The sequence below is a fragment of the Cupressus sempervirens genome, chromosome 6, assembly GCF_028749045.1.
Source record: "Cupressus sempervirens isolate cs-2001-9-10 chromosome 6, ASM2874904v1, whole genome shotgun sequence".
In the NCBI taxonomy this organism is placed as follows: domain Eukaryota; kingdom Viridiplantae; phylum Streptophyta; class Pinopsida; order Cupressales; family Cupressaceae; genus Cupressus; species Cupressus sempervirens.
This window is the reverse complement of record NC_143123.1, coordinates 64,985,699-64,999,824: the sequence shown is the minus strand read 5'-3', so window position 1 is coordinate 64,999,824 and position 14,126 is coordinate 64,985,699. Positions and strand designations below refer to the sequence as shown.

Genomic DNA, 14,126 nt, shown 5'->3' with positions numbered 1-14,126 from the left:
AACTATAATTTCAAAATTAAATAATGACTATATCCATTTCATATGAAAGACAACTAAATTAACTTCCCTAACGGACTTGAACGATTTCAATTTAAAAGATACAAATCAATTCAATCATATCTACGACTATACATTTTAAGTGATATAATGGTATGTACAAGTAAAAGATTTAGGATACATACTGAGTTAACTGAATTAGCTGACGATGTGTTGTGCAAGCCTTGACATCTGGCAAAGAGGAGAAGCATTGACATAGGCTTAACCTCCCAACTGCGGACCTTAACCTATCCAAACAATCTCTTACTAGAAAGGTCCTTCCTACCCCGAGTTAGGTTGGGGACACCATAGTCTTGTCATCCTTAGCATACCGGTAAGCAGCAGACAAGGCTGAGGAATTCCTTTGTCAACATTTCCTCTGTCAGCTAGTACTCTTGACCTCTAGTGATCATTTATGTCAAGCATGCCTCTATACTACCTTGGCCAAGGATTTAGGTGGGTATTGAACAGCCCAATCACCACCACTCGACTTGACAACCGATTACATCTTTGACAATCATGAGCTGACTTGGACTTATGCAATCTCTTTCTTTAATTGATCATATATCTTAGACACTAAATAATATTTTTCTTTTCTTTTCTCTTGTAGGATTCCTCTCTTGGTGACCCATTTACAGTTGGCTCTACCAGCCTTGGGTGCATTCTAGGAGACTGCTAATAGTCGTGCGATTCTTTTAAATCAGAACTGTTTGTGAAACCATTTTGAAATCAATGAAAATTGGTATATATCAAATAGCAGAGAAAAACAGAAATATTTCAAGGCAGATTTTACACAGCATTAAATTACTATATGATTGCGTTGGCTGGGCATTCCTTTCCCCAGAGTTATAGCAATTCATCCTTAGGGGCATGCACCGATGGTTACAAATATGAACTTGTCATAATATGAAAAAAATGAGCAAAGCCTACGCTTCTTAGATGCAATCGAGCTCATGCTAACACTACATTTGAATAAAAAGAGCTTTCTTGAATCATAAAGCATTGCATATAATGCAAATATTTTGATAAATATACGTGACCTGGATACAGAGAGACAATATTTTGATAAATCAATCAATATCTTAGAAATTTCACAATATAGTCTTGAAAATCAAGATATATATATATATATATATATATATATATATATATATATACACTCCATCATTTGTAAAATGAATTAGTTAGACTAATTCATTTGACAAGATATTTTAGGATTGTTTCAATAACAATATTAATAACCCACAAAAAATACTAATCAATTATATTACTACAATTATAATTTATTCCATACTGAATAATGTAAAAGATAAAAACTTAGATAAGATACTCCTCCTTTTACACATATATAATAACAATATGAATTAATATATAATATTTTAAATGGCACTCCTTTTATGTCCACTTACCTTGGTAGCGGGCCATTGTCCTTTGTGGCATCCATGAGATGACATTTCTACTTATGTTGCGATTCCCATTCTGCTACTTCCTTTTATGTAGATATAGTTGTATTAGAAATACCACCTACTTGTATTCCCTTGTGGGGTCCACGTTCTGCACTGGTCCTTAGCACTTTGCACGCGGTTGCTATCAGACAGGGATATGCGATTGGTCAAAGTTCCTTGTCAATGCTCCATGTCATGCCTATCTGTTATTGCGTTATACAGAATGTGGGGTTACTGATTTTTTTTATTCGTTGCCGCTTAATCTTTGTTTCGGTACTTGCTAGCCTAGCCTCTTATCGGTTATCTCTTATACACGCCACACCTTCCCATTTTGTTTGTGGGGTTTGATGCTTACTCTCCCCAATGCTCATGGCCTTTATTAGACCATGCCCTGCATAGACATGTGACCTTTGTAATTGCCTCTCCTGTTTGTGGTGTTTGATGATTGCTCGATCCACGTCACCCTTGCGATTTATGTTAGTACTTGCAATGTTTGTACTTCTTGATGATTGTGATGCAGTCCCTACCACTTTGCTATGCTAATGGTATCCTTTGTACTTGGATGCCGTGTAAGGTGAAGACCTTTGCTTTACTCCATTGACCAGTGATGATTTCCTTCCTATTAGCTTATTGACGTGGATGTGCCCTTTATCATCGTTGTGTTTCAGCTTCAATGTCTTGTCTTGTTCTTCCTACTCAAAACCTCGCTCAAGTTGAATTATTTATGCTCTTAAATCCTTTATTGGTTCTTACTATCCCTTCAAGCATTGTAAGGAATGTGACATGCCATTATGTTAGCAATGAAATTTTAGAAATACTTTCAAGACCCATGCTACAGTAATATATGTAGATATTCTGATATTTGCAACGAAGAATATGGTGTAATATTAATCTAGTTTCCTTATATGGTGAACATCGACCTCTTCCAAAACCTTAGAAAAATGACATTAGGGAAGGAAGAATAAAGTTACAACTATAAATATTTTAGCGCTTGAATTATAATCTCATTAAAATATTTCTGCCTTATGGTCCCACACAAAATTACTTTGCATATAACTGAATGCCTCGATAATGTACATTCTTATGCCAAAAAAATAGCAATGACTATAACATTGTAGAAATAAAAAAGCGAAGTTTTGTTGTATACAAACTAGAGAAGGGATTTCATCAACGATGACTTTGTCTTTAATCAAGAAATAATTCGAGACAACTTTTATATTTAATACATAAGAAAGAAGCAAATACTCATTGAAGACATGTTAAATGAATAATGCATATAGAAAAGAAGGCAATGAAGAGTATTCAGAAAATGTTGACCTCCTTTCATTTGGAGCAGTAGGTGTAAGAAAAGTAAATCTCATTCATATGATTCCTGAAGAGTTGTGATCATTATTTAATAAGAAAAAAAACATTGCATTCAATCAAATGTGGTACAATTATGTGAAACATATGTTAGTAATTAGAGGGCAGCACTTAATAAGGAATAACAAATGTTGACTATATTTAAAGGCAAAAGATCATGATCGGACCAATCTTTGTCTCAAAAGATTTTGTCCTATACTTAAATGATGTGTCATTTCATCACCTTTTTTAAGGCATTGAATAATGGGCTTCGTTGCCCAATAGTCACGGATATAAGTAATGAAATTCAAGATCAAACCTGCAAATTTTCACTTTATGTATTATTTCCTAAGTTGCTGGTTCTGATGCGGGTTCGAAATTCGATCAAAATTTTTTTAGGCTGGGTTTGGGTTAAGATTAAAAAATAATAATAATTTATATATATATATATATGCTGTAGCAAACCAGTTCATACACCACTACGCTAATCTAAACTTCTAAAGCAATTTAGCAAATTCAACCACCATATATATTAATGATTTTGTTCGAATGCCATGACAAAATGTCAAAATATACCACCATATCAATGTTTCAGTTCAAAAACTTTAAAACAACAATGTCAAGATTACTAATCAGTAATCAGTAAATGCTGGAAACTAGGGCAGCGACCTTCTTTTTGCTGCACAGTCACGATGCTGAAGAAGTAAATCACGATGGGGACAGCCTGCAAACAAACCTCTTTGAATGCCCAGAACGTGAAAGCCCAAAATGATGGTCATAATAATGTGAAAGCCGAAAATCAATTGAGATATCTGTTTTTTAACGCTGCATACACTTTATTAAAGACTTTTAGGTTGAAAGAAGCCCAAAAATACTTTTTTAAAATGTTGAAAAGTCAACACGTTTTTGGCATTTTCCCAAATTCACTTGGAAGTCACACCAAATTCTGCCCAGGCTCATTTTCCTCTGCCAGATTCACATCAAATTCTTTCAAATTTGATCAGGGTTCGAAATAGAGAACCCACAGGTAATTTGCCAGTGAAAAAGCGAATGTGAAACAAATTTGAACCGACTACGAATTCAGAGGAATCGAATTTTGAATTTTGCCTTCAAGTAGCAAATGTGGATTTCTTTACACAGTAACCAGTTTCACGTGTATTACTCATTTATTGAGATGCATTACTCTGAACTTCAGACATACATGGAAGTGATCAGAAATATCAGTGATCATTTTGTTTTCCATTAATCGTAATTTGATTTTATGAGAATTTTTGCTTTAAAGACAAAACAAAGACCAGTGAATTTGATTTATCTTATTGGGTGGAAAGGGTTACAAAATCTTCTTAATCCTGTCAAATGTATTTGTTAGGAAATCTCTAAGCCTCTACATCAAATCTGCAACTCTTGCAATCATTGCATTCCATGAACTGATATCCTTTGAGGCATTTTTATACATGATGCCTTCTCTATTCTCTCACATTTGTTTGCATTTTCCAAAGCATTTATGTCCAGAGCATCTATCGAAAATCCTATTTCTATGATACTGCTAGTACCGGCTGTGAAGTTCTCATGTGCTGCATCTATGATTCTACATTTTGGATGCATGCTTGCTGTAGTATTTCCAACTCTAATATCTGACACAATTTATAGTAGCACGAATGTTAATAGTCTATAGAAACTTCTTTGTTTGACATTTCATAGAGGAAATTGGTAAAGGTGGCTGACTTCAGCTTTGACCTGCTGACTGGATATGCCTGAAACTGCACCCTTTTTTGCTCTTTCAACGATAATACTATCAATATTTTTAAATCCTTTACACTTGGTTGATGTCCATATTTTCCTTCAAAGCCCCCAACAACTATTGAAGTAGGAAGAATGGTTGAAGATGTCCTGTAATTTAGTGCTGATCTGCAATTGCATTTAGTTTATAAATATTTTTCCATGAAGTCCATTTTGGCTAGAAACTACAAATGCTGCGAAGACATCTCATTGAACAATCTATCAAACATTCACCTGTTTTTTTGCTTTCCTATTGCATTCTCATCTAGAAACAATTTGAAACAAGTGTATTCTATGATTAAAATATCTAAATACAACCATATAGCTATCAAATGCAGGCCTAGGGAGGCATGGATCTCTGAGAAAATGAAAAACATCACCATTTAAATTCATTCAAAAACTACTGATTTATGAGTCTAAATTAGTTTATATGCTTCAAATAAAATCTTCAGTATTCTAAAGGCACTAGAATCTTTGAAAAGATCTCCATGTTCTCCAAAATACTGTATTAAAGACTAATTAAAGTACCACATTTGCATAAACATCCCAAACTTAACAAGGCCGATATTACCTTCGCAAAAATCAAGAGCTTCAAAGAAAAAGTAGCTTTCCTGCATAACATAATTCTCATGCCATTTAATGAAGGCATAGGATAATTATTTCTTAATGTTTGAAGGTATAACTACCCTAACAATATCCATTCTGTCTCTTCCAAGAAGTATTAGAAAACTCTTGAGAATTTCAAGAATTTTAGTAGGAAAAAAGAAAGGAAATTGAATGACTTTGAAGTTCTTGTATTAACATATTCTTTTAAAGATGTTTTCTATAGATGTGAGTTAATATATGTGAAATTTTACATTGTCACTTTTACCATAATAACGCTCTATATGGTCATGTTTGATTGAAGCAATTATAATATAAAATGCTTGGAAGTAATAAAGGAGCTGTGTTCAAATAGTTTAATTATTAGGCTCTCATTCTGAAAATGCAAGCTCACAGTTTAATTCTAATTTATTGTGGACTTATCAATGTATAGGAGCAATGTCTTATCAAGGTTATCATGTGAACATTTGAAATTCCCTATATGTTTAATATGTTATCAATTTTTTGTATAGCTGTCGGCTTAGCTTTTCCTTGTTGTCATTCTACATGTCCTCAACAATCTGTCCTAGAAGCATTTCCAATCGTCAATGTCCTGAAATTTTGGTAGAACATAATTTTATTCAATTTTGTTTTTAAATTCTTATTAAAGTTTTTTATTTACACTCACTAGATTGTAATATGCATTTCAAAAGACTTTGTGTTAAAAAAATTGATCATAGAGCTTGATCCACAATGTTGATATAGAAGCTACTATACAGTTTTCTACTTCGAAGTCCACTGAAATCGACTTTAGAAATCTAGGACTCTTTTAACTTAGACTTAATAATTTGTAATTGTGACAGATTAAAGATGAGCAGCTATGGTTTCATATTACTCTTAATAAAATTGCAGATTGAATTTATAAGTTATCTGCGATTTATGTGATATCTCTAAAGAATCTAGAATGCGATACAAAAAATTGAAATTATATCAATTTTTTTTTTCTTTATTTTCCTGTTTTTCATATGCCTAATAATGGAAGCTAGAGTGCTGCATTCACAAATCTCTTTGTTTTTTTATAATAATTTGATTTCCTTTTTTGTTATGTAAATTTGTTAGATTTGGACGATTTGAAGATTTTTGCCAAAGAGCAGGGTGCTGAAGAAGCTAATGATATGTGCCATTGGGATATTAGCTTTTGGAGTGAGCGTCTTCGTGAGGCTAAGTATGACATTAATGAGGTTAGTCCTTTTTTGAAATCAGGATTGCTACTTCCATTCTTTCTATGGGCAAATTGTGGGCAGTAATTCTTTAGTCTTCACTGTAATAAGTTCTGGTATATGTTCAAGAGTCAAGATGTCAGTAAAATGAATATGTCTGAGTCAAAAAACTAGCTGCTTGCCCTCTGTTCAGAACTGAGTCTGATTCTTTTTTGAAATTCTTTAAAATATATAGTTAAGAAGTGACCCTTCAATTTCTGTAGCTAGATCTTTAAAATTCCCAAATTGGTGACATGAAATGTCCCTTTTAAAACATAAAGACCTTTTTAAAACAAATGAAATATGCAAAGAGAACCACTAAGACTATGGTGGTGGGACCACATTCATTGCATGTACCATTGTCCATCAACCATTAATTCTCCTTGTACCTTTAGCAATGGCATTGGTAATATGTGTTAAAGTGTAGCTTCAGTAGAAGTGAAGAACTCTATATATAAGAAGTATATGATTCTGTGATTTCTACACATACATATATATAATTAATCACTGCTATGTGTTTACTAATAAATATCTATACTTATCCTTGGAGTTTTCGGTTGCTAACGATTATTGTTTATATTGGTTTACTAAACCAATCGGCATTCTCAATAACTAGTTCATGAACCCGTTGGGCCATGACCCTATGGGACCATGACTCTTTACTCTCATATATTATGCAATTGCTGGATGAATGGAGATCATCAATACAAACGGCAATGCTCTCTTCTTCTCTAGTGGTACAAACTACATTCAGAACATAATAATAGCCGATACATAGGCAATCGATTTGATATCAAGAATGAGATAAAATATATTACCACTGTGTTGAATTGTAATCTAATTCAGATTCAGTGAGCATATATATTATACTGTTAATACCATATCAGTATCTTGCAATTCATAATCAGAAGAGTTAAAGGAAGATATCTGTATCTCTCTATCAAAGATCCTATATTCATTTACATGGTATTAGAGCCATCCTGATAGAGAAACCCGATCTCAGAATTATTAAATCTCAGAATTGTTAATATCAGATTTGAAATATCTTCAATTCAAAATGGTGAATCATGCAAGGTTAGAGGATAGACTTGAAGGAGCTTCAAATTCTTCATAATGGAAAATTCGAGTTATGATTGTACTACAAGAGATGGAATTAGAAGAATATATAGAGTCAAATAAACCAATACCAGAAAATGGTTCAGGTAAAACAACATGGAAGAGGCACAACAACAAAGCCATGAAGATAATTATAGATTCTGTGAAGGATCGCATTCTCCCTTCTATATCTAGTCTTAAAACAGCTTTTGAGATGTTTTCTACAATTAAGAATACTTTCGAAATTAACAACACTAGAAGATTGTTCATTGAAGCAAGATCTCCTATATATCAAAATGAACAATGGAGAATCAATTACGTCTTATTTCTTAAGAATTTCTGAGTTTAAAGATCAACTTGCGATTATTGGAAATCATGTAGGACAAAGAACTTAACATTATAGCCTTAAAAGGACTACCACTATCTTGGGAAACTTTTATTCGTGGTCTAAGCTTGCGACCTGATCTTCCTAAATTTGAACTACTCAAAAATGAATGCACTCAAGAAGAGTCAAGATTAGTTTCCAGAGGAATCAACTTAAATCAAGAGGGAGACATTCAAGCTCTTCAAGCTAATACCAACAATAAAGAAAAGGAAGGTAAATTCAAACGAAATAGAAAGGATTTCAACAAATCATACAAGAAAACGGGATTGGTCAAAAGTACAATGTTTCAAATGTTACAAATTTGGTCACACTCATAACTTCTGTCTAGAACGAAAGAAAATTCAAGCAGCTCTAGCAGAAATGAAAGAGGAAAAAGGTGAAAAAGAAGAAAATTTTGCATTTTATCTAGCACTCTCAAGTGAATTAAACTCCAAGAAAAATACTTGGATTATAGACAATAGAGCATAACGTTAGATCACAGGCTTTAGAGATAAATTTGAAAGCGTCGAAGGATACTCCTCTGAAGAAGTAACCGTTGGAGACAACTCTACACACCCGGTTAAAGGTATTGGATCATGTTCAATTCGGCTAAATTCAGGTATTACTCTCCAACTTAAGAATGTCTTATTTGTACCTAGTATAAAAAGAAATTTGGTCTCTCTCTCTCTAGTCTTGCTGATCAAGAGTATTGAATCACCATCCAAGAAGATAAAGTTCTATCTTGGCCATAGAATTCAAATATCAAGAAAGCTATGTCCATTGGATTTAGAGATGGAAGTTTATATAAACTTTGTAACCAGCAAAATTTAACTCTCAATCATGAAATATCAAACACAAATGAAATTATGGCATAGAAGATTAGTTCACCTTCATTTCCGTGCTTTATCATCAATAGGAAAAATTGTAACAGGGTTACCTAGCCTCAAATCTGATCATTTAGGCATTTGCAAAGGATGTGCCCTAGGTAAAATCACAAAAAACTCCTTTCCCAGAAGTGTACACAAATCAAATTCTGTACTTGAACTTATTCATACTGATCTATGTGGTCCTATATCTATACCTTCCCTAAATGGATGTCTATATTATGTGATCTTTATAGATGACTATTCTTGGAGAACTTGGATCTACTTCCTTAAACAAAAGGAATCAATTGAAGTGTTATTTAAATTCAAAGAATTCAAAGCTCTTGTTGAAAATCAATCTAGACAAAAAGTCTAAACCCCAATATTAGATAATGGAGGTGAATATATCTCAAAATCCTTGAAGATTTTTGCATTATTATTGGGATTAAGAGGAGTTTTTAGTACCATATAATCCTCAATAGAATGGAGTCGCAGAATGGAGAAATAGATCCATTATTGAATCAACCAAAGCTATAATGCATGACCAAAATCTTCATACCTCTTTTTGGGCTGAAGCTTCTAATACTCTATGGTTTATATTCAAGATAGATGTCCTCACTCAATATTGGGAAATACAACTCCTGAAGAAGTATTTTTAAGGCATCAAACCATACTTAAGCCACCTAAGAATATTTGGGTGTCCTGTTTATTTGCACATTCCTAAAGAAAAGAGAACAAAATCAGAACCACCTGGAAAGACGGGTATACTCATTGGATATAGTGAATCAACCAAAGGTTATAGGATCTATGTCCTTGGTCAGAGAACCATCGAAGTTAGTAGAGATGTAAAATTTGAAGAAGACATTGCCTTTAATCTTTCAAAGAACATTGATTAATGATGCATAGAACCTACTTCTGAACTAGATGAGGATCATTTAGTAGAGAATGAGAGGTAGAATGATACTGAACATACTACACCTATTATTCCAAATTCAGAGAATACTGAAAATTCTAACAACAAAAAGAAACCACTTTGGGCTAGAAAAATGATAGAAGAAAATCATATAGAACTTGATGAAGTAGTCAGAGAAAGCAAGAGAACAAGAAATCAATCATGCTATGTAGCACTACTCTCTGAACTCATCAAAACAGAGCCTTCAAATGGCGAGGAAGCCTTATCAAGCAAATCTTGGAAAGATGCAATGGTATTAAAGAATATCAATCAATACTAAAAAATGATGTGTGGGGTGGTGTACCCAGACCAAAGAACAAATTAGTTGTCTCTTCTAAATGGCTATACAAAATCAAGCATGCACCTGATGACAACATTGAAAAATACAAGGCCAGATTTGTAGCTTGTGAATTCTCGCAGAAGGAAGGAATTGATTATGAAGAAACATTTGCTCCAGTCGCCCGGTACACATTGGTTAGAACTATCATACTAATTGCAGCATCCAAAGGATGGAAGATGCATCAGATGGATGTCAAAACAACGTTCTTAAATGGTGAAATTGAAGAAGTATATATTTAGCAACCAAAAGGATTTATCACTCATGAAAAAAACTCTCATGTGTGCAAATCAAAGAAAGCACCATATGGCCTTAAACAAGCACCCAGGGCATGGTATGAAAGAATAGACAACTGCCTCACAAAATTAGGGTATTCCAAGAATGAAGTTGATCCTAGTATATACTTCAAAATAAATAGAGATGATATGATTATTCTTGTATTATACGTTGATGACTTGCTAATAACAGGCGAAAAACATCTCATAGCTAAATGCAAACATGAACTAACAACAAAATTTGATATGAAAGACCTAGGACTTGTTCATTACTTCCTAGGTCTAGAAGTTTGGCAAAAGAAGAATTACATTTTCTTAAATCAAGGCAAATACATTGTTGATATTTTGACTAAGTTCGGAATGATGGATTGTAAACCTATTACTACTCCTATGGAAGCTAACTTACATAAACTGAAGAATGACAGATTTGAATCTAAACCTATTGATCCTACTTACTATTGGCATGCTCATCGGATCACTAATGTACTTGGTTAATACTGGTCCTGATATCTGTTATACAACTAATACATTAAGTCAATTCATGTGTGAACCAAACAAGTTACATCTTATGGCAGCTAAGCACATCTTGCAACACCTAAGAGGTTTAGTTAGTATGGGACTCAAATATGATCAAGTTGAAATCAATCTTCATGGATATTCAGATTCTGATTGGGCTGACAGCTCTACTGAACATAAGCGTACTACAGGATGTTGCTTCAGTCTTAGATCTGCAATGATTTCTTGGTTTAACAGGAAACAATCTTCAGTTGCGTTAAGCTCTATTGAAGCAGTATATACAGCCTTGTCCATGGGAGCCAGAGAAGCAGTATGGTTGCAGAAGTTGCTAGTTGGGTTGTTCAAGAAACCTTTGAAGCCAACTATCATTCACTACGATAATCAAAGTTGTATCGAGCTTTCAGAAAATCCAGTGTTTAACAATTGATCTAAGCATATTGAGATACCTTATCATTATATTAGGAATATGGTAGATCGAGATGTTATCAAACTAGAGTATATAAGTACAAATGAGCAAACAACGGATGTTCTTACCAAACCTCTTGCCAAGGTCAAACTAGAATATTTTAGAGGAAAATCTTGGTATGATCAAATTGTAATTTTGAATATTGAATTTGAGTCTCAATTTTATATGTGTGTTTATGCTTCTAATTGAATAGTTGCATCAGATATGTAATGAAAGATGACGATCTTTCATAGACATATATTCAGAAGGTAATCATTGTAAGGTGATGATCTTACAAATGACAACCCTGTTACTATGACAGATTATGTCATTGTTTTGGATATGCCAAAAGTCATTGATAACAAATCTATTATGATCAATCTATTTGTTGATCCGGAGTGTCGGAGATCATAATACATGTTATGATAGTGTTCATAACATTGAGATTATAGTTATTTGACAAGTCACTATTCAAAGTGTTAAAGTCAGATAATTTGTTCTTTGAATGGATATCATTAATGTTGATATAATTTTATTTTTTTGGGTGCATAAGAAATCTTTGATATTTCACTTCTCCCTCTCTAAGAGGGAGTGTTAAAGTGTAGTTTTAGTAGAAGTGAAGAACACTATATATTTTAAGTATATGATTATGTGATTTCTACACACACACACACACACACGCACACACGCACACACGCGCACACACATCACTGTTATGTTTTTACTAATAAATAATAATATCTATACTTAATGTTGGAGTTTTCGGTTGCTAACGATTATTGTTTATATTGGTTTACTAAACCAATTGACATTCTCAATAACTAGTTCATGAACCCGTAGGGCCATGATCCTACATGACCTTTGGCCACGTAGAGTCACATCTATATGGTAACATGACTCTTTACTCTCATGTATTATGCAATCGCTGGAAGAATGGAGATCATCAATACAAATGACAATACTGTCTTCTTCTCCAGCAATACAAACTACATTCAGAACATAATAATAGTCGATACATATGCAATTGATTTGATATCAAGAATCAGATAAAATATATTACCACTGTTTTGAATTGTAATCTAATTCAGATTCAGTGAGCATAAATATTATACTGTTAATACTATATCAGTATCTTGCAATTTATAATCAAAAGAGCTTATCTGCATCTCTCTATCAGAGATCCTATATTCATTTACAATATGGGTTGCTTTGTTAACCTTGTCGGGAATTCAGTTTTGCGAACTCTTGATTTTGTCACTCGGTTCTTTCTTCTTTTTGGTATTTATGCTTCCGCTCTGATTTTGTCTGTGTGTTTGTTAGTTTCAAGAAGATCCTTCAATACCTACATCCTCTGTTTTGTTTTTGAATTCCATTCAAGCCTTTATCAATGAAATCTCACTTTCTGTTAACTTTGTTAGAGGCTACATTAGTCTTGCAATCTTTGGGATTTGACATGGTTTTGTTTTTCTTTGAAGTCTTTGAGCATTTCTTTATGATGGGGATATTGCACTCTTTTTCAAACTTTCTTGGCAATAAACTAGTTTTGAGAACTTGTTATACTACTAACATGTTTCTTTTGTGCATTGAACAAGTTGGATTATTATAAGCAAAATGGTCCATTTTACTAACCTTGCCAGAGTTAAGATTTGTTTATAAAACCTTGCAATTTACTGACATGACACATTATCCTTTGAGATCCTCAAACCTTTCCTTTATGAATAATTTTGATCATGGTTCAATCTTTCTTGGCCCTTTTGTTTCTTTTGGAAAATTCAATGAGTAATGACATCACTTATTTTCCTCGAGACTTGTTTGTCTGATGACTAGCGTCGGAGCTTTGAATGTTTGTGAACCTTCATTTGTTATTGACATACTTTGTTAAACTTTTGGCAAGGAAGAGTATGGAGGTTTAAGGAGTTTTCAAAACCTCCAAAGTTATTGACTTGTTGAGAAATATTGACAAACAAATGCTGGACTGAACAAAACTTAGGTTTTTGGACTTCTCCGCTTCAATAGTTTACACTTAAGTACAAAATATTGACAAATAGAAAAATTTAGAAAATCTTTGATAAAACAGCGGTTAGACAAACCTTGTTAGTTATCAAAATAGTTACCTAAATTTGTGAAAGAGTTGACATGTTTGGAAATGGCTAAGTATGGGGACTTTTTGAGTTGGCCGAAGAAGTCATCCATTTTACAACTAGATTCAAATTTCTTAAAACATTATTACTGCCAAAAGAATAAGTTTTGCTGTAGTGTTGCCAAAAATATTGTAGCAATAGGCATTTTTACCACTTTTTTCATATGTCTATAATATAAGATAAGATAAGATAAATGTATTAATGTCCAAGAAGAGACCACTAAAAGGATCTAAGGGACTGAAAGCATACACCCAAGGAGGCTAACAACAGGATCACCAAACAATTTCTAAAAAGAGTAGATAAAAGGAAAGCAATAATGTGGAAGAGAAGTAAGGGCAAGACCAAGAATATGAACACAAACATCAGCAAGGAAGAGACGAGGGATCCTTCCTTGCTGTAAAGAAGTCCATAGTGGAAGGGTAAGGCCCAGGACGACCAAGAATCATAGTGCATGTCTGAGTACTCTTGCAGGGGTGATACTGTCGTTAAGACCACTGCATAGTCTCACGGATTTGGAATGACTGATGGTAGAAGTGTCGATTGTACACTTCACACCCTAAGCAAGAGGCAAGGGCTAAAAGAAGGCAATAATAAATTGATCTAAAGCCTGGCTTTGGGGAACAAAAAGCTACAAGAGTATGGTCATAGAGCCACATAGTCTCTCGAAGGTAAAGCACGAGACATCTCTAGTCCATA

The 14,126-nt window shown here is 33.5% G+C and overlaps 1 protein-coding gene across 2 annotated transcripts in view; it reads left to right on the top strand.

Annotated features, from left to right (window-relative positions):
• The window catches only part of LOC149551146 (putative cytosolic oligopeptidase A), a 251,797-nt gene that overhangs the window by 85,821 nt on the left and 151,850 nt on the right, over positions 1 to 14,126 (top strand). For both annotated transcript variants that reach the window (XR_016352686.1, XM_089786726.1), the window contains exon 8: positions 6,303 to 6,424. Coding sequence is in view for 1 of the 2 variants with exons in the window: in XM_089786726.1 (XP_089642852.1) it covers positions 6,303 to 6,424 (122 nt within the window). In the remaining variant the exon portion in view is untranslated. The remainder of the gene's footprint in view (positions 1 to 6,302; positions 6,425 to 14,126) is intronic.